The sequence below is a fragment of the Lipophrys pholis genome (assembly GCF_963383615.2).
Source record: "Lipophrys pholis genome assembly, chromosome: 4".
In the NCBI taxonomy this organism is placed as follows: domain Eukaryota; kingdom Metazoa; phylum Chordata; class Actinopteri; order Blenniiformes; family Blenniidae; genus Lipophrys; species Lipophrys pholis.
The window spans coordinates 8,509,557-8,533,134 of NC_137637.1; the positions used below are offsets into that span (position 1 = coordinate 8,509,557).

Genomic DNA, 23,578 nt, shown 5'->3' on the forward strand with positions numbered 1-23,578 from the left:
AAAAAAAAAGCTTACACTGTACTGTCTGTGGTCCATATTGACATGGTCATCGACATCATCAACATTTTTTCACGATTACACACTTAAATATAAGTAAGTAAGTCATACTACTGTACAGGCAGAACATTCAATAGAAAATTAAATTCAAATATTATTCAGCAAACTGCACCAGGTTCCTGTCCTGTCCATTCTTACATGACCCCAGGTTCCTCTATGTCACTTTTCAAGTGGATTCACTGCAGCTTTTTTTTCACAATCACACACTAAAATCACACCCAATACATGTAATGCTGTACAGGCTGATTAAATAAAAATCCCCACGGGGACAATAAAAGTATATCTGAACTTATTCAAGATGGTGTGTAGTGACATCCACTCATCTCTCTCTCTCTTTCTCTCTCTCTCTCATTTTTCCTTTAATTTTTTGGAGGGAATTATTAAAAGTCTGCCAACATTTAAATAAATATGCAATTACTGAAAACATGTACTTGTGTTTTTTTGTTTTGTTTCTTTTAATCTCACACTATTATAATAAAGCAGCCAGTGGATCCAGACGCTGCTCAAGGTGCCTTTATTTCACACTGACCACCTGGCGTACAAAATGTCTGTGCATGCCACTGAATATTATGTTTTTGTCCCATATTAGCATGAGAGACTGACAGCAGGTCACCAAGGGAAGGACCGGCATATATATATATATATATATATATATATATATATATATATATATATATATATATATATATATATATATATATATATATATATATATATATATATATATATATATATATATATATATATATATATATATATGTAACTGTTTCTGAAATGAATGAGGACTGAATTATCAGCATCCTGCAAAGATGTGCTTTGCTTAGAGGACATGTGGCCCGGTGTAAACACATCCTGTCGAATTAATGCCAAAATGCCTCAACTCCTTTCACTAAGTCATTATGTGATCAGAACAACTTTTGAAGTTGCTTTGTTAAGCAGACATCCTCTGTGCAGAAAAATAACCAAATAATTCAAAATAACTTTTGCAAAGTTCACAAAAAGAATCAGAGCAGACATGTACACGTTCGGTTTGTTTTAAACACTCTAACAGCTCCACAAAGGCCACACCTGTACAGGTAAAACAGGTTTCAACAGGCCTCACACAGTACTCATGGAAAGAAAAATCTTTTTCAAGAAAGCAGAGAACTTGAGCAAATGTTCACAAGATGTATTCAATGAACTGAACAGCAGATGGGGCAGTGGCGGCCTAGTGGGTAGAAAGGTGAGTTTGAGTTTCCAGGTTCAATTACCACAGTGGACAGGTGACCACTGTGGCTCCGTGAGGATGACCCTTGACCCCCATAAGCTCCTCCAACTGCCCTCACATTCTAGATATACTGTAGGATGGGTAAATGCAGGGTAAATATTTTTCTCAAGAGGATTAATAAAGTGTTGATTTAGAAAATTACAGTGTAGATTTAGTAAATTAAAGTGTAGTTTAGATGGATCCTGGTAAAAAAAAAATAAAATTAAAACATACAGTAACTTAAGCGGGAGAAGACAAGCACCAAGAATATTGAAACTTGGTCAGAGGACTCTGCGCTCCCTGCAGGAGTGTTTTTATTGTACAAACAAGGACGTTTTCACCCAGTCCTGTGGAGATGATCTGGATGCTCTGGTGGATGTCACAAGGTCCTATGTGACTTTCTATAAGGCCATGATCATACCATGGAAATGTCGGGGCAAGACACTGAACCCCAACACTGCCAGGGTGAGTGCAGTGTGAAGAGTGTGTGGTTGGTGGTGGTCGAAGGGGCCGATGGCGCAAAATGGCAGCTTCGCTTTCATCAGTCTGCCCCAAGGTAGCTGTGGCCACATACGTAATTTACCACCATCGAGTATGGAGTGAATGAATAATGCAATGTAAAGCATCTTTGAGTGTATATAAAAGCAATACATTGTTATTATCACAAGTAATCTTGCTTCTTCCTGGACACGCATGAAAACCATTGCAGGCCTTCATAATCCCCTGAGCAGCAGCCAGACCATCTTTAATGATTTTAATTCAGAAAAAGATTTTGCAAATGCTCTTAATGGTTTTTATGACCATTTAAATTCCTCTGATTTTAGCAAGGACATTTGAAAAAGGGTTTTTAAAAAAGGGAATGAACAACACTGACCACTTTAACATGGAACGTTGCAATGTCAGAAAGGCCTTTTGCACATTAAACGTGAGCAAAAGGCAAAGTCCTGATAATATTAGTAATCGCCTTATTAAGTAAAGAAGTCTTCTATTTCAAATCATTTTTAACAAGTTTTTGGAAACACAGCATGTACCTCTCTGGGAGGATGCTGTCCTGGTATCTGTCCATTAATCCAGCCATCCTAAAACTTTGAATGACTTCAGGCCTGTTGCCCTCACCTCAGTTGTAATGAAGGTCTTTGAAAGACTTGTGAGGCTTGTGATACTGAGGGAGACGGAACACAGGCTGGATCCAATGCATTTTGCATATCGGCTGAACAGAGGAGTGGAGGACGTTACTTTGACTCTAGGAAACATGAATTTTAAACATGTACAGAATAAAGTTACGTCTTCTAGACTTATATTTATTGATTTTTCCTCTGCTTTCAATTCAATCCAGCCCCACATTTTAACCAAAAGACTTTTAGAGCAGTTTGAAATCTGCAAACACTTGGTGGGCTGGATCTTAGACTTTTTAACCGAAAGGTCACAAAGAGTGAGAATAAATGGGGTTCCGTCTGACCCATTGTTCTTCTCCACAAGGGTGTTCTTCTTTTATTTATCTTTTACACAAACACATGTCAGAGCAGACATGACAACAGAACTATCATCAAGATGACTCTTTTATTGTCAGCCTCCTCACAGAGTCATGTGTCACTCATTAGTGAGTTTGTACAGTGGTATGAAGAGTCCCACCTTCGATTGAACATATCAAAAACAAAAGATATGGTCATTGATTTTAGAAAGCAACAAGACAGGCAGAGAGTAATTTAAATTAAAAGCCATAAAATAGAGAAAGTGCAATCATATAAATACCTGGGGACCATTATTGATGAAAAACAGAATTTCAAGGAAAATTGCAAGTCGGTCTGTAAAAAGGGCCACTGCTTCAGGAAACTTACTTTTTACCACATGGACCAAACAATCCTGAGGCTTTTTTATCGATCTTTTATCGAGTCTGTTTTATCTTTTTGCTTGGTGGCCTGGTTCGGTCAGTGCAATCTTCACGAGTAATATAATATTATTTATTTATTCATTTTATCGGGATGACACACATTACAACACACGCCGCCATGTGCGGTTTCTCGCGCGGGGTTGTCCGCCGTCTTGTGGAGCACTATAGGTTTTTAATGTATGGGGATAGGCAAGATAAACTTGAAATGCATTTAATGGCCATACACGGACTGACTAAGCTGAATCACTGCAGTTCTGTTGAAATCACATCAGTTCATGGGAAGAAGACGCTCTACAACATTTTTACATCCGGTCATTTTATCTTACTTCTATTTTATTTTTTCTGTGGTGTACATATACTCCATGCACTCATTTAAGTCAGCAGCTTAATTTAAGTCATCAATGTAAAACTTCGGAAATAAAAAGATTATATTTGCATGGTTCATTGACATCAGGACCAATTATAAAGAAACAGGGTGTTTGTTCAGTCTGTCACCACTGCAGGTGTGTATGGAGAATCGGTGTGTGAGTGTTTGTTTAAACACTGCAGTACAACTGGACAATGAACTGGACTTTGCACCAGTGTATCCTGATGAGAAGAGAAAACCAACAACAGAGAACTGGACGTCCTGATGAGTGAAGAAGGACAAATAAACTGTAGGTGCAGTGAGAGCAAGCAGGGCCACTGAGTGGACTTTGCCCATTACATAAAGCTTCATTCAGCACAGTCAAGCTCCGTTAATCTACAAAACACAGTCAGTGAGATTTATTCAGCTCTGACAAACAATTTTGACTGGTGTTTATGGGCTGTCACTGTAGGCAGGATAACACTTATATAAATACTTTATTAATCCATGAGGGAAGTTCTTGAAACCAATGGACATGGCTGCCACATGTAAGGTGTTCTATCCTTCCGCTGCATAGAAACACAAGTGAAAAACCATCAAGACAACAAAGAGCAGAAACTCCCTCAGCTGTCACTGAGAAACCAAACCAACACCCCCAAAGTGCAGCCAAGAAACATGTCCAAACGTCAGCCAAGTATTTGCAAATAGCAGTCACACCCGCACGAGGAAGATTTTTTAGTTACATAAGAAAATCGACAGCCACCGTCCTTTCTGCTGAGAAAAAACCCACAAATATTATCCATAACTTCATAAGACAATTTTTATCATATAAAAATTTAGAATTTTCTTAAGAAAGTATTGTATGCATTATCTATATCTTTGTCTTTATATACAGTTGCCAAGTTTAGTGCTATTAATAGGTCCATGAATGCATTCATGGCTTCCTCTGTCCTCACTGATTTGTGACTACAAATTTCTTTGGGGTGATGTTTCTGTAGTTGCTGTCATAAACTGTAAACACTGGTAGGAGATCTCCGATAGTCTGCTTACTATATTGTTTTCACTGGTGAATATGTTGTCAATGTGGCACTGTGGAATGTGATCCTACTGAGTCTGGTCATTTTTGGATCTAAGCTCATCCGGAAATTGTATTGATACACTCATCTGTCACCTTTTGGTATGCTTTTGTGGATTCAGCATACCATTATAATCACTACAGATGAAAATATTTTTTTGATTCACTTTAGAAAACCTTTCTCCCACCCAGCCCTTAAATGCTTACATACTTAAGCATATATATATATATATACGTTATTATCACATTATCCTTTTTTTCCTGTACATGAAGTTTAAGTGTGTGCGGGTGTATGTGTGTGTGTGTGTGTGTGTGTGTGTGTGTGTGTGTGTGTGTGTGTGTGTGTGTGTGTCACATTTAAAGTCCACTGAATCCACTACTAGTACTTATGAACTTCCTACCTCCCTCTGCTAGGTTGTTACTGACCTTAAAGGCAAACTTGCGAGTTACGTTATCTGAAGTCTCCACTCCTCCAATCCGGAAGCTGAGCAGGGGCAAACTCCCTAGCACAGTGTCCTCCTTTTCATCTGCGAAGAAAACATCCCAACAGCAATTAGAGACAGATTGGTGCAAAGCTTTGCTCCAATTTCTGTGTGACAGAATAAACAGTTCCAGCTGGAGTCTATTCATCCAGTCTGATAATGACTTAGCACAAGAAATCAGAAACAACACGAACAAGAAGAAGCACACTGAAATCTTTCATTACTGTCCTGTGGATCGTATGAGTGCACACACGCACATTTGTAGATACATCAGCCTCCTGTGCTGATAAATAGGACTGTAGAAGCAGAGCAGGCTAAATAATGGAAGAAGCCACGAAGAGATCTGGGTCCTCTTACCTCAGATGTGCACCGACTCTGAGCTGCTGTCTGACACTGATTGTTTCTGATAGGGTGTGTGTACAAGAGAGAAGGTGGGAGGGAGGGAGGAAAGGAAGAAGAGAGAGAGAGAGAGAGAGAGAGAGAGAGAGAGAGAGCGAGAGCGAGAGAGAGAGAGAGAGAGAGAGAGAGAGAGAGAGAGAGAGTCTGACCATGGGGGAAGGGCTTACATACAATAAGTAGAGCTGTGCACTGTGTGTGTGTGCGCGTGCATGCGTGTGTGTGTGTGTGTGTGTGTGTGTGTGTGTGTGTGTGTGTGTGTGTGTGTGTGTGTGTGTGTGTGTGTGTGTGTGTGTGTGTGTGTGGTTGACAAGAGGTAATAATCAGCCCATGTGACTCAATGTTGCAGGAATCTTGGCCCCCAGCCAACTGTACCTGCCGCAGAGACAAACAGCCACATGTACACACAAACAAACACACGCACACAAAAAGGACACTTCAGGCTCTCTCCCACCTCAATCTACTAAACTTCTGAATAATTTATTAAGGTGCTGTATTTATAGACTTGAGGCATGAAGATGGATTCTCCGGGACTAAACCAGAGGTCTGTGATCTGCAGCTCTGCAGCCCCTCTGAAGTGGCTTCCTGATGCTCTCACTACATTTTACATCTTATAATATTTTTGTTGACAAATCTGATATTAAGTAAGAAAGTTTAGTTGTTGACCACAATCTGAATAATCTTCACACTTCCTTCCAGAAAGCTTGTAAACACAAAGGATTTTATCTAACCTGGGAAGACTGACAATGATGGAGGTTTTACCAGTTTGATATGTGGTGTCAAATTGACGCACAAGCTACAATGAATGTACGAAACAGCAAACTGAGAAAAAGCTAAAATAAGGTAAAACAGCCTAAAAAGAACATAGATAAGACATTCACAACTACCAGTAAAATTATGAATGATTTTGATAAGAAACTGTAAACTGGTGGGCTTTAATAAGATCATACTTATTTCCTACTCCTTTTTCAACATAAATAACTGGTGTTATGCTGCTTTTATTATTATTAGCTCACGTATCACAGGTGAGCTGGCCAAAATGAAAGCCCTCCACATTAAAAAAGAAAGTCCTTTTTTGGTAAAACCTTCAAAATTTATATTTTATCAATATTTAAAGGGGCCAATATTTATTATTATTATTTGTCTGCCTGAATTGATGCGTTTTTGAGGACCTTAGCATACATAACTTTGTGAAACTTTGCACAGTCGTCAGGTCCGGTGACAGTTTTGATAATTATGGGCATGTGACTTGTGAAATGGCCCCTGCAGAATTGGAAAATGGTAGCCCCAGAATCCTGTTTCACCAAGAGCTTTGAAAATCGGCACACATATGTTAACAGGCCAAGGCGAACAAAAAACTCTCTTACGGCCCTACCAAAAACTCAACCGGAAATCAGACTTTTGAAGGAAAATGGTGGACTTTGGTGAATTTTTCCTCAAATGTACAAATTTTCCAGAGTGAACTCGCCCCAGGGAGAAACTGTAATCTACTTCAACTTGGGCTCTTTTGATAGAAAACTGGATGAAGAGCAGAAGTTATTAAAATCTCTCGCAAAAGTTTTAAGGCGTGGCCGTGACCACAGCACGAATTTCATTTCGCCATGACAAAGGAAGTACAGTGTAAATCGGCTGAACGTGTTCAGATCAACCTCAAATTTTACGCATTGCATCAGAATCCGGCCCTCATCACAACCATATGATAACACAATAGTAAAGCCATTTGAGGGCATGGCTTTGATAACATTTGCCAGGAAGTGCAATGGAAATAGGCTGAACATGATCAGATTGACCTCAAGTTGATATGCTGGATCAGAGTCCGGGCCTCATCACAGCCATACAACAATTAGAACCATCAGCCATGGCGTCACCTGCCAGAAACAGGAAGTGGGGTGGAAGTGCTTGGATCTGGCTCTAACTTCACATGTTGCTTGCGAGTTCACATCTGATCACAGTTAAAGGAAAGTCACAACCATCAGGCATAACACACTTGCATTAGAACACACGCTTATTAGCATACATTACATTAGCATACATTACCATGCACATTAGCATTTGCATACATGCTGATTAACTTGGGTACACCCATTAGCATACAAGCTCATTAGCATATATGTTAACATTAGCACATGTGCAAATTAGCAAACAAACTAATTAGCATATGGGTTAATTGTCAGCATCAGTGCTAATTAGCATACAAACCAACATTACCATATTTGCTAATCAGCATACATGCTAATTAGGATACGGGCTAATGCGCTATTGGGGTGCAGTTGGTAGAGCGGTTGTCTACCAATCGGAAGGTTGCAGGTTCGATTCCCTTCTCTGCCTGCCGGCATGCCGACATGTCCTTGGGCAAGACACTGAACCCCAAACTGCTCCCATTGGAGTGACAGCGCCTTGCAGCCTCCAATGGTGTGTGAATGTGTGTGTGAATGGGTGAATGTAATGAACTATGTAAAGGGCTTTGGGGCTGCTCTCAGTGAAAAGGCACTATATAAGTGAAGTCCATTAAGTGAAGTCCAATTAGCACATGGGCTAACATTAGCATCTGCTGTAATTAGCATACGCACAGCACGAGAGTCCACATCTGATCACAGTCAAGGGACACAACCATTGGACATAGCACCACCTGCTGGATACAGGAAGTGAGGTGTACTTGCTCCGTTCTGGCTGAACCTTTACACATTGCATGAGAGTCCACATTTGATCACAGCCATAGGATGTTTACGTCGATCGGGGATACGGCCACCTGCTGGTAACAGGAAGTGAGGTGTACAAGCTCCGTTTAAACTGAAACTTTACAAGTTACATGAGAGTTCACATCTGATGACAGTATTAACACAGTCACAACAGGGTGTGTGTGAGGAGCTGTTCAACACTGGTTGCAGCTTTAATTATTAGGGTTGAGCACTGAAAGTGCCAATGGACCCTATGGAAATTCTAAAGATTATTATTTTTATTATTATTATTATTATTATTATTATTATTATTGTTATTATTATTATTATTGTTATTATTATTATAATTATTCTTAGGGATCGAGCACGAAAGGCCAGGACCCTATTGTATTTTGTTCGCTTCTTATTATTATGGAGCGAGCACAAAAAAAGTGCTCGAAATTCGTATATTAGCCCAAATTTGACCAACTAAATACGCACAAAAACACACCAAATTTGGCATGCTCATTAAAATGGGCTAAAATGAAAAGGAAATGTAAAAAATAACCCGGCGAAAATGTGATAATTTGGAGGAATCACACATTTGATTGGAAAAATTGCTCAATAATGCCACCTGGAAAGTTTTTTAAATTCAGCCCCCGGATCACGATTCACCTAGAGCTACGAAAGTTGGAACATATATGTAACACACAAAGAACCACAAAAAAGGCACACATATCAAAAAATCAACAGGAAGTCCACAATTTTGAAATATATATTGTATTTTCACAGATTTTGGACCAAATTGAATTTTCTACAGAGAACTAGTCCAAGGAGGTTATTCGAAATCACCAGAAAATTGGCATGGTGATAAAATAGATATCCGTGAGCAAAGCGTATCAAAATAGCATCAGAATATCTGAGGGCAAAGCCAAAAATGGACGTTTAACCATGAAACAGTCAGTAGTGTAAAAACAAGAAGTCACATGTAAAAGGCCTTAACATCACTTGATTGGAGCAAACTTGACAAACTGCATCAGCCTGGCCCTCATCACAACCATATAATTAGTTTTACTTGTATGGCATTTGGGGGTGTGGCAATGACTAATCACACCATCAAACAGGAAGTGCTATGTAAACACATACACAACCTGTACAGTAAGCACGTGGCGATTAATCGTTATGAATCGGTATCTAGATACAAACGTGCGCAATGCGAGTGTATCGGTTCCTTCATTGTGCATCTGTGCAATTTACGGGTGACATTGAGAGACATCGGTTACTGCATGCCTGCATCGGTAAAATCCACAGTTGCATCAATTTTTTACCAATGTATTTTTTTACGTTGTATTTAATTCTATCCTGTGTTTCCGAGGCACACTGAATGCACCATCACTGTCCCTGCTCCCCTGAAGCCTGTACACCCATTTCTACGGCAAGCCAGCGCCACAGCATGGAGGTCCATGAGAGCAGCAGTAAGCAGGTAGATGAGATCTTTGACACAGGAAAAATTTGAAATCAGACGTACCAAATACTTTGGCTTTTACAAGAAAGATGTTAAATTTGACAAGACGCAGACGGTTTGTAAAGAATGCCATGCTGCTAAACCGCACACTGGCGACAAGTGTTCCCTCTGCACAAATGTTCAGCTCAGCAGGTGATATTGCGACAGCAGAACGCAGTCTACTTCTTCCTGTACATGTGGACCAACTAATCTTCCTGAAAAAAAAAAAAGAAAAAAAAAAGCCACATAAAATAAACCACAAAGTTAGGTGTTAGCAGTGAGATTGGCATTTATAGACAGATCTGTTTTCAAAAGTGTATATTATTTTCATTTATTTATTTTTTTGTGTTATTTACATTGAATGTGACTCAGTGAGAGTCAGACACTCAGTGAGAATGGTCTAGTTACAGCATTTGCTCCTGCCAAATAATAGTTTGCTTTTTTTTTTTTTTTGCATTTTGAAATACCTGCTGTAATTATGAAAGGTTATTATTATTTGTGTCATTTATATTTGAAATCATAGTTTAGTATCTGTCTGGCAGAAAGGAATATGAAACATTGCACTATTGAAATTGTCACTTTAAGTTACGCATTGATAGTGATTGTTGTTGTCTTACTGTTCACTGTTTTTTGTGTTGTGCTTTTTAAGAGGCCAAAAAGAAGCTAGAGTGATGCATAGTCTTAGTAGATTATAAGCAAAATGTGAACTTTTTGATAAATTTGCTGCTTATGAGGATTGGAATAAAGAATAAATCCTCTGCCTTTAGTACCATATGGAATTGCAGCTTCTTATTTTCTATTAAGATTTTTGGTATAATTTCTTTGCATCATGTTGAATCGCATTGTATTGCATTGTGTAAAAATGAATCCCCATCAAATTAATATCAAATCGTATCAAATCAGGAACAGGGCCGAGGCAAGGCATTCAATGACTCGCTAATGTATCGTATCACTGTGTATCACTGTAGTGTATCAAGGTGGGTATCGAATCGTTGTCATTCACATGCCTACTGTACAGAGCTTTTCTGTGTGTGCGATTGGAGACGCTACAAACTCCGCCCCTTTCACGTACACATGCACTGATCCTAAAGGGAAAACCCTGGGTTTGAACAAACGAGTTGATAAACATATCCAGGATATCTCTGTTTCCTGGGTTGACTTACCCAGACATGTTCAATCTTGATCCCCAATCTTGTATAACATGAAAGCAGGTTATCACGGGTGTCAGCTATGATATGAAAGATCTTTCTGAAAGGCAGTGCTTCTATTGACTTTTTGATTTTCATTTAATTCCAATTTAATTTTAATGCCCAGTGTTACCACGTAACTGTAAGTCCTGCTTGTACTTAGGAGGTGGTTGAGACTTGTAAAGCACAAACCAGATAACAGAGGAGCCAATGTTCGGGCCCTTGATCCTTTCTGGCTTTGGAGTTGGGGTAGTAAATTTCACAGCTCCACATCCCTCCTTCCTTAGATCCTTTTCTCAGGCTTTTTTTCCCTGAACGCAGCTGGGCCAGTCAGAACGGGAGGAACAAAACAGACGTGTTCAGAATAAAAACACCAGAGCACTTGTCAGAAAGAGTAAAGAAAGAAGTCAAGTTGAATTACAGAGATATTTCGAATCTGACTTCCAATCTGTGAGCGTAACAACACACATGATCATCTGAACCATGATCATGTGTCTTGGTCCCATAGAAAGGAAGAGAAAAGGTGCTAAGATCTGTGAAATCATAGACAAAACGAAGACAACATGGTGCATTTAATCCTGAAAAAATATGTGTTTTCAGAGTTTCCACTGGCTGTGAAGTAAACAGAGCATCCCTAGATCACAGACCCATGCCAACACCAACACAGGAATGAAAAAAGCTTTTTCCTTGAATTCGGAGAACTAAGTAGAATTAAACGTGAATATTTTCCTCTATTTCAAAGTTCATACGCAATTGTTTTCATTAATAATGATGGTAGTGGTGCAAAATACTGTATACCCGTGAAATAATCATAAAAATCATTGACGGGAACAACAGTTCGACACGATACACAAAGATATTTTTTGAAAGGTGAGCATGTCAATATTTTTCTTAGAGTCTGAGCACTGAAAGTGCAGGAAGACCATATTGAATTTCTTCGGATTATTAAGGTCCGAGCACTGAAAGCGCAGGAGGAACCTATTGAATTTCTTCTTCTTCTTCTTCTGATTATTATCATTATTAATATTAACGCTTGTGCTTTTTTCATTTTGGGAAAACACGTTTTTTTAAAGGCCCCAAACATACATAACTTTTTGAGACACTTTGCACAGTCATCAGGTCCTGCAAATAATTTGATAATTTGTAGGAATCTCACGTGACTGGAAAAATGGCTCAACGGTGTCACCTGGAAAATTGGAAAGATTCAGCCCCCTGATGCCGTTTCAACTAGAGCTACGAAAGTCGGCACACATATGTAACACGCTAAGACACACAAAAAAGTCTCATAAATTACACTTACCAGAAACTCAACAGGAAGTCTGTCATTTTTAAATATATATTGGATTTTGGACTAAATTGAATTTTCTAGAGAGAACTAGTCTGAGAGGGTAATTGATGACCTGAAAATTAGCATGGTGATAGAACAGAGCAGGGGTTGGCAACCTTCAACACTCACAGAGCCATTTGGACCCATTTCCCACTGAATAAAGCACACTGGGAGCCACACCCCCCCAGCCACCGCTACAGTATTATTAAATCGGCACATATAGGCGCGACTTCCAGATTTTTAGAACCACGAGTGTCAATGATGTGGTTTTCAATGTTATTCAGTTGTTGTGTACATACTGGTTATTTGACATTAAGCAAACAATTGCCGCTGCCTGTGGCAGTGAGCATGAAGCATCATTCCTCTACACCAGAGGTCTCAAACTCAAATTAGGATTTGAGTGCTGCATTTGAGGGCTGCAGCCCTCCATGTTTTCCATGTCTCCCTTCTTTAACTCACCTGAATGTCCTGATGGTTCACCACCACATTCAGCACAAATCCAGATAACGAGCCACTCATTGCAATCAGCCATGTTGAGGCAGGGATACATGGAAAACATGCAGGGCTGCGGCCCTCGAGGATCTGAGTTTCAGGCCACGTTTACACGTATCTGGGTATTTGAAAAAACTGTGATATTTCTCTGCGTTTGTGCTGTGCATTTACACATAAATGCAGCTACGACTCACCAAAAACAATGATTCCTGAAAACTGATATCTGGATAAAATCTGTGTCTCCAGTTGCATTTAAAGGGGGGTAGGTGGATATTTACATCACAATTCATGACGTGGTGTTTTTCAACATAATTCTGATTGGCTATCATGGTTTCATGCTTCTTGCTACACTGCCCCCTACAGGTTCGACATGCTCATAGCAGCTCTGAACCATGTGTATATGCGTTCTGTGTAAATTAAGACTTTTTTTTCAAAGGTAGAGGGGGGAAATGTCCATTTTTGTAAAAACCCAGGTACGTGTAAAAGATCCCTGCTCTACACGTCTGCTGATTGGTAGCGAGGATCATCACTCTTGAGATGTCCGCAACATCGAAATATCTCATTTGCCATAAACCCTTTTGTTGTAAACCCACTTTGTGCTCACTGGTTGTCTTATTGACTCGATTTATTGAAATGTGATCGCTCCACAGCATCGCGGTCTTCCGATGAGGTTCAGACGCTCCTCTCAGTAACAGGAGAGGAGGAGATCCAGCAGGAGATGGACGCCGCTCTTCAGATTAAGAACGTTTTCTGCTGTGTCACAGAGAACAGAAGCTCTGGCCGCAACTTCTGCATTCTTTGTGCCACTACTTTTGAGTAATGACGTTACATGCCTGTGTCGTTAAGCATTGTTCACAACCCCGCCTACATGTTACCGCACTCTCTGTAGTGGGACCGTGCAACACAGTTGGGTCTGGGTGCGCTTTGCCTTACCGTACCGTCCTGGCCCGCCCCGCTCCGGAACGTACTGCAGTGGGACTGAGGCTCAAGGAGCCGCAGCAGAGGGATGAAAAAGCTGCAAGCGGCTTTGGAGCTGCGGGTTGCCGACCCCTGGAATAGAGATTGGTGAGCAAAGCGTATCAAAAATGGACGTGGCCATAAATGGACGTTTCACCACGAAACAGTAAGTGTAGTGTAAAAACATGACGTGACGTGTAAAAGGCCTTAACATCACTTGATCAGCGTCAAACTTGACATATTGGATCAGAGACTAGCCCTCATCACAACCGTATGTTGAGATTCAGTCATAACGCCATTTGAGGTCATGCAATGGCCAATCACGCCATGAAACAGGAAGTGCAATATAAATAGCCTGAACATGGTCTGATCGGAATCAAAGTTCACACATCGCATCAGAGACCAGCCCTCATTACCGCTACACCACAATGAAGACCATCAGCCATAGCACCATCTTCTGGAAACAGGAAGTGGGATGTACATGCTTGGATCTGGCACTAACTTCACACATTGCATGAGAGTCCACGTCTGATCACAGTCAAAAGTCAGTTACAGCCATTGGGCATAGCGCCACAGTTGTTGCTATGTGCTGGCTTTAGCTATGTTCATCTGCATATCCAGCAAGTTCTTAATGGCACTTTGTGTATTATTGTGATGTTTACCAGTGTACCAGAGTTTTGCATCTGTGTAACAGAGATTTTGTGTCTTCTCTTTTATTTAGTTTCACTGTATCTGACTGTTAGTGACTTATAGTGCTTTTCCAATAATTCCTACTCAGTCTTACTTAATTTAGCTCTCCTCGCTATTGACGCAATTCCACGACGTTGTAGTCCCCACTACTAGGTACTTTCGGGTACGCAGCCAAGGTTCCAAGCAAGGTAAGACGAGTAGAAAATGTGACGTCGTTAGATAGCAGGCCGCTGATTGGCCGGCGCATCACGACACAGAAGAGTCAGAAGTCGGCTCAGTCATTTTCTAAACTATTTTCACTTATAAATTATTCCATGTGTTCTGTTGGTTTCAGTGATACTCAGAGAAAATAGGCTTTTATTATGTAAACAAGGACCTATGTGACTCCAGCCTGAGAACGTTATGAAAATGCCTCTGGAGTCTCCCTTGAGGAAAAGGGGATAACTGCAGGTCAAGAATCGTCCACTGTGATAGGACCAGAGTGGAGCACAGGAAGTGGGTCACAGGAGGTGGTTCACAGGAAGGAAGGAAAGGGGACAAAATCTATAAATTTGGTTCTTTGAATCTTCCCCTTCCTCCTGACTTTAGTGGAGGGGAGCACGTCAGTGTCCTGTGCGAATGACCATGTGGTGAGAATGTCTTTGTTAATTAATAATTGTGTAAACTCTTAATTATGTTAGGTCTGTTGTCCTGAGCCAGCCACAATTTTGGAACATGCAGATTACTTAGAGAAAAATATCGAACAAATTGGTGACCTCCGACGCTGAGCTGTGTGAAGCTAGCTGTTGGAAAAGTGGAGGTGGGTGAAAATTCCAGCATGCTTGAACCCACCACAGCCGGTAAGCAGGACACTCATTCTGACCAGTTGTGGAACGTTTTTGGAAGGTTCATCTTAGTGAAATTAATACAAAATTTGTAAAGGTTGTTTTTGTAAACACACGGCGGTTCGTACAGGTTTATCGTCAAAGTACTGAAGTAGTAGTGTTGGTAGTGTCCGATAACGCAAGGGTGCCTTATCCAAGTGAATTTTTGTCAAAGACACATCCCCGCATTGTGTTCTCATGGTGTCTGTGATTTTGAGTACACTTGAGTTTTGACGGTTGCTTGTAAAGTGTTTGATTTTGAGGACTTCAAACCCTCAGTTTGGGGAAACTAAGACATGTTTCATAGAAATATAGTAGACGCAGGGTAGTTTGGAAACACGTAGTAGTGGTAGTTTAGTTTAGTAGTTGCATCAGTTAACACAAGAGGTGCTTACCCGGGTTTAATCGTCATTTTAAAAACGCAAGTCATACACGCAAGTCATAGTCCTCATTATATTCCAAAAACATGTTTGTTGCACATTTGATGTATTTGTGTAGAAGCGTTGCAAAGTGTGTCAAGTGTTTAAAGCACTCTTTTGTGTGAGTCAGATAAGTCAGAAGGATTGGAGTAAGTTTTGAGATGGTTGAAGACTGGTCTGAGGCTGCAAGTTGGTGAAAATAGAGGTGTATGTGATTCAGTGTTGCAGAAACAGGATTTGTCTCTTTAAAATGGCTGAACTGGTGAATGAAAAGGACTGTGGTTACAAGATAGTGGCTGCTGTTTGGAGACAATGCCATGAAACAACTTGGCCATTTTCCAATTCTTAGAGCGCTAGTGTGTACTCGCCTACGTCATGAGTAACTACTTGCAAGGCGTCCTCGGAAGTGCGGAAATGCAAATTTACGAGGACGCATTGGCGTTAACGGAGAATTGGAACACGAGTACTTGATGACGCGGTGGCTATCATGGCTGGATGATGGACCCTGAAGCTGAGGAGGAGGAGGAGGAGGAGGAACCTGTTGCCTCTCTGGTTCAGTAGGAAGGTGATTTGTACATGATATTTTATATGATGATCTAAACTTTAGAAAATTATTGTAAAATAGTACCTTTTCTGTCACATACATGTGGTGTATATTACAGTGTACTGTACCGTGTATAGTACAATGTACAGTACTGTGTGTAGTACTGTGAACCGTACTGTATAAAGTACAGTGTATAGTTCTGTGTATAGGACAGTGTTACTATTACTTCTACTTCCTATACAGCCTTTATTTTACTATTCATCTCCTTGAAGTTCAGTTACAATAAACGCAGCTGATCAGAAATGTGCTACTATTACAACCAATTATTTTACTGATTTACTGAAGATCCGTGATGTTTATTAATTAAATTAACCAGCTTTTCACAAACCTGCTGCTTGTTGTCATCCTTCTGGTCATGTCATTAATATGTACTGTATTACATTTGTCTAATATACATCCTAGAGTTAAGAACTCCAAACATTAGCTGTAATAATTTCTGTTTAGAATAAATACATAAATGGCTTAGACTGTGTGAGAGGAAATACATAAATACACACATTACCTACACTGTCGAGCAAAGAAAGATATCAAGCAGAAGATAAAGGAAACTTTATTTAATTAACTTCAGTAAAACCTACAATAGTAAAAACACAAGTTAGAAACATTATGTACATAGAACAATTACATTGTTTTTAAAAATTCTAAAGTTCTTTCTTTTATTTCCCAGGAACCCCTGCAGTGATACACAGGTCAATAATGTTCCTATCCTGGATACTTTCTCTCCTGGAGGTGTCGTGACTCCAGCCTCAGGGTTTCCAGGAGCATCGTTATGTTGACCCTGATGCTCCTGGTGGTCATCAGGCATTCTGCTGTACTGCTGATTGATGGTGTCACCTTTTAATTCTTCCTACTGCAGAGCCACAACACATCTGTTACCTAAACAGAAAACCTTTCCTCTCTAGTTATTTGTGATGCCAAAGGAGGTTTATTGATAGTTGAATTGTGTTCATTTTGTCGTTCTAAACCTCATATATTATAGACTCTTTTTTAATGACAGGTAGATGCAGGAAAGATTTTACCTTGCTGACATGTTTCAGCTGCATCTGCCTCAGAGCGTCGTCTGGCCGGTCACCTGATAAAGACCAACACGTCATCACAACCAGATGACGCTCTGAGGAAGACTACAGATGCAGCTGAAACATGTCAGCAAGGTAGAATCTTTCCTGCATATACCTGTCGTTAAAAAAGAGTCTATAATATATGAGGTTTATTGACGTGTACATTGGCAACTGGGGATCTGTGCAGGATGCTCTTGTCCTGCACAGATCCTCCATGTACCAGCAAGTACTGGTACCAGCTGGGTACGTTCTGTTGGGTGACAGAGGAAATACTATATCTACCAGGTACTTTCTGCTGGGTGACAGAGGAAGTACTGTACCCATGCCTGCAGCACACAGTTGTTATTATAGCACTGTACTGGCAACCTGCTTTATCTCAATAATCACAATCATGAACACTAAGGAAACAATAAATTCGGATTCATGATTACATCAAAATATATCAAATGTTTTCCATGTGAATTTTAACTGACAGGCAGGTTGGAGCCCAACAGACACAAGGCCAAACCAGCTGGTGCGCCATCTTTCTGAGAGCCTGGAGAGACGTCCTCTTGTTGCTGCCTGTCTGTGTGGCAGTGGGAGACATCATGGAGGAAGGTCCAGGAAGGGAGGGGGAGGAAGGTCCAGGGAGGAGGAGGAGGAAGGTCCAGGGATGATGATGGAGAAGACCAGGTGACACTGAGGGCGCCCAGAGGGACCTGGCAGGAAGTGATGTGTGAGCAAGACTCACTGCCCAGCTACCTGCTGCTGAAGAACGACCTGCAGGCCTCAGAGAGGAGAAATACATCTAGACAGGAAGCTCTCCTCACGCAGTCATGTTCTCTAGTCATGTGTAAATATATGTAGATAGATGGATAAAGACCGAGAGATCAACAGAGAGATCGACAGACTGTAAATGATTGTATATGACTGTAAAATATAGAACAATGTAATGTTGCTTTAAAGAAGAAATTGTCTCGGATGAATTTCAACAATTATGAGGTCTATGAGGAGGAGATAAAAACAAAAAGAATGACACACTACCAAGTCAGTAAGTTATTAACTCATGTATGAATAAAATATATACACGTAATAATTCAAGCATCAAAAACAATCCTCCTTCCCATCCTCATCTGGAGGAGTTCCTCTTCTCCACTGCTTCAGGTTCCTCAGTAGTCCTGGATTCAAATAGTGCATGGTGTTAGTTTGAATCCACAGCATCTTCCAGTAGAACCAGTAGAACCTCCAGTATAATGGGTAGAACACTTTAGTACAATTGAGACAAAACACTATGGCCAGTCGTACCTTCACCTCTCAGTCAAGTTAAATAGCTTTAAGCCCTGCAACAAATTCAAATTTACATGAACACTGTTAGATTTACACAAAAACATTTAGATCTCATGTTTAACCACAGTACAGAATCACAGCCAGCCTCATCTCAGTCTGGGTCCACAATCTCCGAAAACGCCACAACAAATGTTTAAGTAAGCATGATCTTGAAATATCAACCTCATAACAACATTTTAAACAACTATATTCTGGCCTAAAACACTCTTAAAACTACACTCTGTTAAACAATGAGGCTAATATTTCAGATTTGTTACGCACCGTTGTGTGTTTCCTCCTCCGCAATCTCCTCCGGCTTCTTTTGCCAAGTGCATTATGGGTAAATTGGCTTCCCAAGACTGCACAGGTCCGTTTCAATGCATCCTCGAAAAAGTGGACGGAGTGAGGATACAGCCGGGTATTCCATGTGTACTCGGTGAGAAACGGCCTAACAATTGGAACAGTACTTGGTCTCCCACTGATGACGTTTCACGGGTACACGAGAGCACAAGTATGGACAACTTCGGGAATTGGAAAACGGCCCTTGTAAAAATATTGTATTGTCCTGACTGACCCTCCCCTGTAGGTGAAAAGGGAACTTTTGAGGGAGAAATCTTTTGTGTGTGACTGAAACTCTTGTGTGAAAGAGATTCAAGATAAGAGAAAATTTCTTTGTGGAGCCTCCTTTCGGATGTAAAACTGAAAACCCTGAAAGAGTGCTGTTTGTGTGTATTTTTCAAAAATGTCTTAAGCTCTGTTTACACAACAATAAATACGAGTGTATCCGCAAAACTTTCTTCACTTTTGGGGAGTCCGTTTACACGACATCGGTGTGCTGATCCACTGGGTGCTCAGAGTAGGTGAGCGGTGCTCAGAGTAGGTGAGCAGGTGAGCGGTGCTCAGAGCAGGTGAGCGGCTAAAACCAACTACTGGACGGAAAGAACCGGATCCCTAAACCGAAAAGGTGATTGCCTTCCAGTTTCTCTCTGTTTGTGCTTTGTTTTAGCTCCTATTAGCACTTGTTTCGTCATGGCTTCCCCCTCCTCTCCTCCTATTTTTTCCTGCTCCAAATGTCAGATGTTTAGCTACACCTCGACCTCAGTTACTGACACGGGGATCTGTGAAAAGTGTAGCTTTATTGTAGCACTTGAGGCGAGGCTGAGTCAGCTTAAGGAACGTCTCCTCTCTGTCGAGCTTAGGGCTAGCCCTGTAGCAAGTAGGCAGCCGCCAGGTTTAGCTGGAGTGGAGCGTTCTAGCTTAGCAGCGCAGGTAGCTGCTAACTCTAGCCCCCCCTCAGTGGCCCCCGAGCAGCCGGGGGAACAGGGCGGTTGGGTGACTGCCAGGGGTAACAGCAAGAAGTCTACCGGACACCCCCGCTATACCCCGCAGGCCTCCGTCAGTGTCTCCAATATGTTTGCCCCACTCAGCTGGCTGAGAAGGACATGCTGGTTATTGGCTCCTCTATAGTGAGACACGTTAACCTAGGACAACCAGGGGCCACAGTTAGCTGCCTTCCTGGGGCCAGAGCAGGTGACATAGAGTCTCAGTTAAAGCTAATGACCAAGAGTAAACAGAGATTTAAATGAATTGTAATCCACTGCGGTGGAAACGAAGTTCGCCTGAAGAGGTCTGAGGTCCTCAAAGCTAACGTAGAGTCAGTGTGCACATATGTGCGGACCATTTCAGACGAAGTAGTCTTCTCTGGCCCCCTCCCAAACCTCATCAGTGACTAGATGTTTAGCCGAGTCCCAGTAACTCTGTAGGCTTCATTAATAATTGGAAGTCCTTCTGGGGCAAGCCTGGTCTCATTAGGAGGGACGGCATCCATCCCACATTGGATGGAGCATACCTCTTATCTAGAAACACAGTTAAAAGCTTAGCTCCTCCATCCTGACGTACCAGAGTGGGGACCAGGCAACAGAGTCGCAGTCCTACACACCTCTCTGAGTTTCCCTCTCGGCAGTCACCAACCATAGCTAACTTAGTTAAACATCCCATAGAGACTGTGTCTATCCCTCGGACCAACACAAGTGTAAAACTATCTAAACCTAGGAAAACAACTTCTAATGACTACAAAAACTTAATCCGTATCAAGTGTGAAACTAGACAAAATCAAGACAAAAAAATTTAATGTGGTTTCCTAAACATTAGATCTTTATCATCCAAAGCTCTTCTAGTCAATGATCTGATAACCGAACACAACATTGATCTCTTTGGATTAACAGAAACCTGGCTACGTAAAGATGAGTATGTTAGTCTAAATGAAGCCTTCCCTCCAAGTCATATTAACACTCAAATAGCTCGTGAAAGTGGTCGAGGAGGGGGCGTGGCAGCCATCTATAACTCTCAGTTACTAATTAATAATAACCCAAAATCCAACTTTAGTTCTTTTGAGAGTCTGAGCATGACGATGCGACACCCGTCAAATAAAATAGTAAATTCTGTAGAATTTGTAATCGTTTATTGTCCTCCTGGACCTTATTAAACTTTTTTAACTGAATTCTCAGAATTTTTGTCAGATCTAGCCCTGACTAAAGATAAGGTTATCATGGTAGGAGACTTCAATGTTCATGTTGACGTCGAAAATGATAGTTTCAGTGCCAGCTTTAGATCTACACTTGACTCTCTAGGTTTCTCTCAGGTAGTAGACGGGCCTAGCCATAAACATCTACACACCTTTGACCTTATTCTAACTTATGGTTTGAATATAGAGCATCTGACCATCTCTCCTCACAATGATTTCCTGTCAGATCACTTCTTAATAACCTTTGACTTTGTTCTAAATAGTTATAACCCTCCGGCTAAAGCCGTGTTAACCAGGTCTCTCTCTGATAACATAGTAACTAAATTCAAGGAAAGAATTCCCACTGCTATAGAATCAGTAGTGAATCTTCCTGACCCGTATACTAGCTCAGACATTGAATACCTAACAAACAGTCTGACAGATATGCTAAAAACAACGCTACACGACATAGCTCCTCAAAAAATTTAAATGAAAAAACAGGAAAAGTCATCCCCATGGTTTAACTCATCAACTCGCGAGCTTAAACAACGCTCCCGTAGATTAGAAAGAACTTGGCGTTCAACAAAAACAGACATAGATTATATAGCCTGGAAGGATAGCTTCAAAACTTATAAGAAAGCTCTGAGTAAAAGTAGAACTAATTACTACTCATCCTTAATAGAGGAAAACAAAAACAACCCTCGGTTTCTTTTCAGTACTGTAGCCAAACTGACCAAGAACAAAAATAGCGTTGAGCCCACCATTCCTATCAATATATGTAGTGAGGACTTCATGAAGTTCTTTCAAAATAGAATTACAATTCTTAGGGATAACATCCATCAAACCTTACCGTCCATTAGCCCCTTAACAGAGGAACTGGTTAAACCTAACAGTCATCTGGAATGCTTTCAGCAAATACAACTAACCCAACTAAATTCCCTTATTTCTTCTGCTAAACCAACTACTAGCCTGTTGGACCCAATTCCTACTAGAATTCTGAAAGAGGCACTGCCACTAATAAATAATTCTATACTTGCAATTATTAACCATTCTCTAACAATAGGCTATGTGCCACAATCCTTTAAACTAGCAGTTATTAAACCTCTCATTAAGAAGCCAAACTTAGACACAAGCCTTCTCTCAAACTACAGACCGATCTCCAACCTTCCTTTCCTGTCAAAGGTGCTGGAGAAAGTAGTCGCTAAACAACTCAACGATTATCTGCACGAGAATAATCTGTTAGAGGACTTTCAGTCCGGCTTCAGAATGAACCACAGTGCAGAGACTGCACTGCTAAAAGTTATTAATGACCTTCTAATGGCCTCAGATAGAGGTCTTCTATCTGTTTTAGTTCTTCTGGACCTTAGTGCCGCATTTGATACTGTCGATCATAATATACTTTTTAGGAGATTAGAAGATGCTGTCGGCATTAAAAACTTAGCCTTAAACTGGTTTAAATCATATTTATCTGACCGGTTTCAATTTGTTCATGTAAATAACAAATTCAATACATGAATGGGTCCTGTGTGGAGTACCACAAGGCTCCGTCCTTGGACCGATATTGTTTAATCTCTATATGTTACCACTCGGAAATATTATTAGGAAACACAACATTAACTGTCATTGTTATGCAGATGATACTCAGCTATATTTATCAATTAAAGCCAATCAGGCCGACCAACTTGTTAAATTAGAGTCCTGCCTCAGGGACGTTAAGTCCTGGATGTCTATCAACTTCTTAATGCTCAATACATCCAAGACTGAGCTTATAATCGTAGGTCCTAAAAAGCTCAGGGATAATTTTTCAGATAGTTTGATTACCTTATATAATATTACCTTAACTTCTAACAGTGATATTAGGAACCTGGGTGTTATTTTTGATCAGGATTTGTCCTTTATTTCCCATGTTAAACATGTCTCCAGGACAGCCTTCTTCCATCTAAGGAATATTGCAAAAATTAGAAACTTCTTGTCCTTCAAAGATGCAGAAAAAATTATTCATGCCTTTGTGACTTCAAGATTACATTATTGTAACTCCCTAATGTCAGGATGTTCAAACTCCTCTGTTAGGATCTTACAGCTAGTGCAGAATGCTGCTGCATGTTTACTAACCAGAACTGGAAGAAGAGAGCACATCTCTCCAGTCTTAGCATCCTTACACTGGCTTCCAATTAAATCTAGAATAGAATTCAAGATCCTTCTGATCACATATAAAACTCTTCATCACCAGGCTCCGTCCTGTATCGAGAAACTTCTAGAAGTGTATCACCCTCCACGAGCCCTTCGCTCTGAGGATGCAGGACTGTTGGTAATCCCTAAAGTCCATAAAAGTAAAACAGGAGGCAGGAGTTTCAGCCATATAGCTCCTTTACTCTGGAATCAACTAGCAGCCTCGGTCCGAAGGGCCGACACCATTAGTTTATTTAAGAGTAGACTAAAAACCTTCCTCTTTGATAAAGCTTATCATTAGGAATAAAATAGGACCACTAAGTTGAGCTGCTATAGGCCTAGACTGCTGA

General features: G+C 40.6%; 1 protein-coding gene across 4 annotated transcripts in view; it reads right to left on the reverse strand.

Moving 5' to 3' along the window:
• The window catches only part of plekha6 (pleckstrin homology domain containing, family A member 6), a 177,984-nt gene that overhangs the window by 60,645 nt on the left and 93,761 nt on the right, over positions 1-23,578 (reverse strand). For 3 of the 4 annotated variants that reach the window (XM_080462393.1, XM_080462394.1, XM_080462392.1), the window contains exons 1-2: positions 5,455-5,516; positions 5,042-5,142 (exon numbers count right to left, since the gene is read on the reverse strand). Coding sequence is in view for 1 of the 4 variants with exons in the window: in XM_080462391.1 (XP_080318517.1) it covers positions 5,042-5,142 (101 nt within the window). In the remaining 3 variants the exon portion in view is untranslated. Of the gene's footprint in view, positions 1-5,041; positions 5,143-5,454; positions 5,517-23,578 lie in introns of those variants that run through there. The other variant, XM_080462391.1, reaches the window with a different exon arrangement.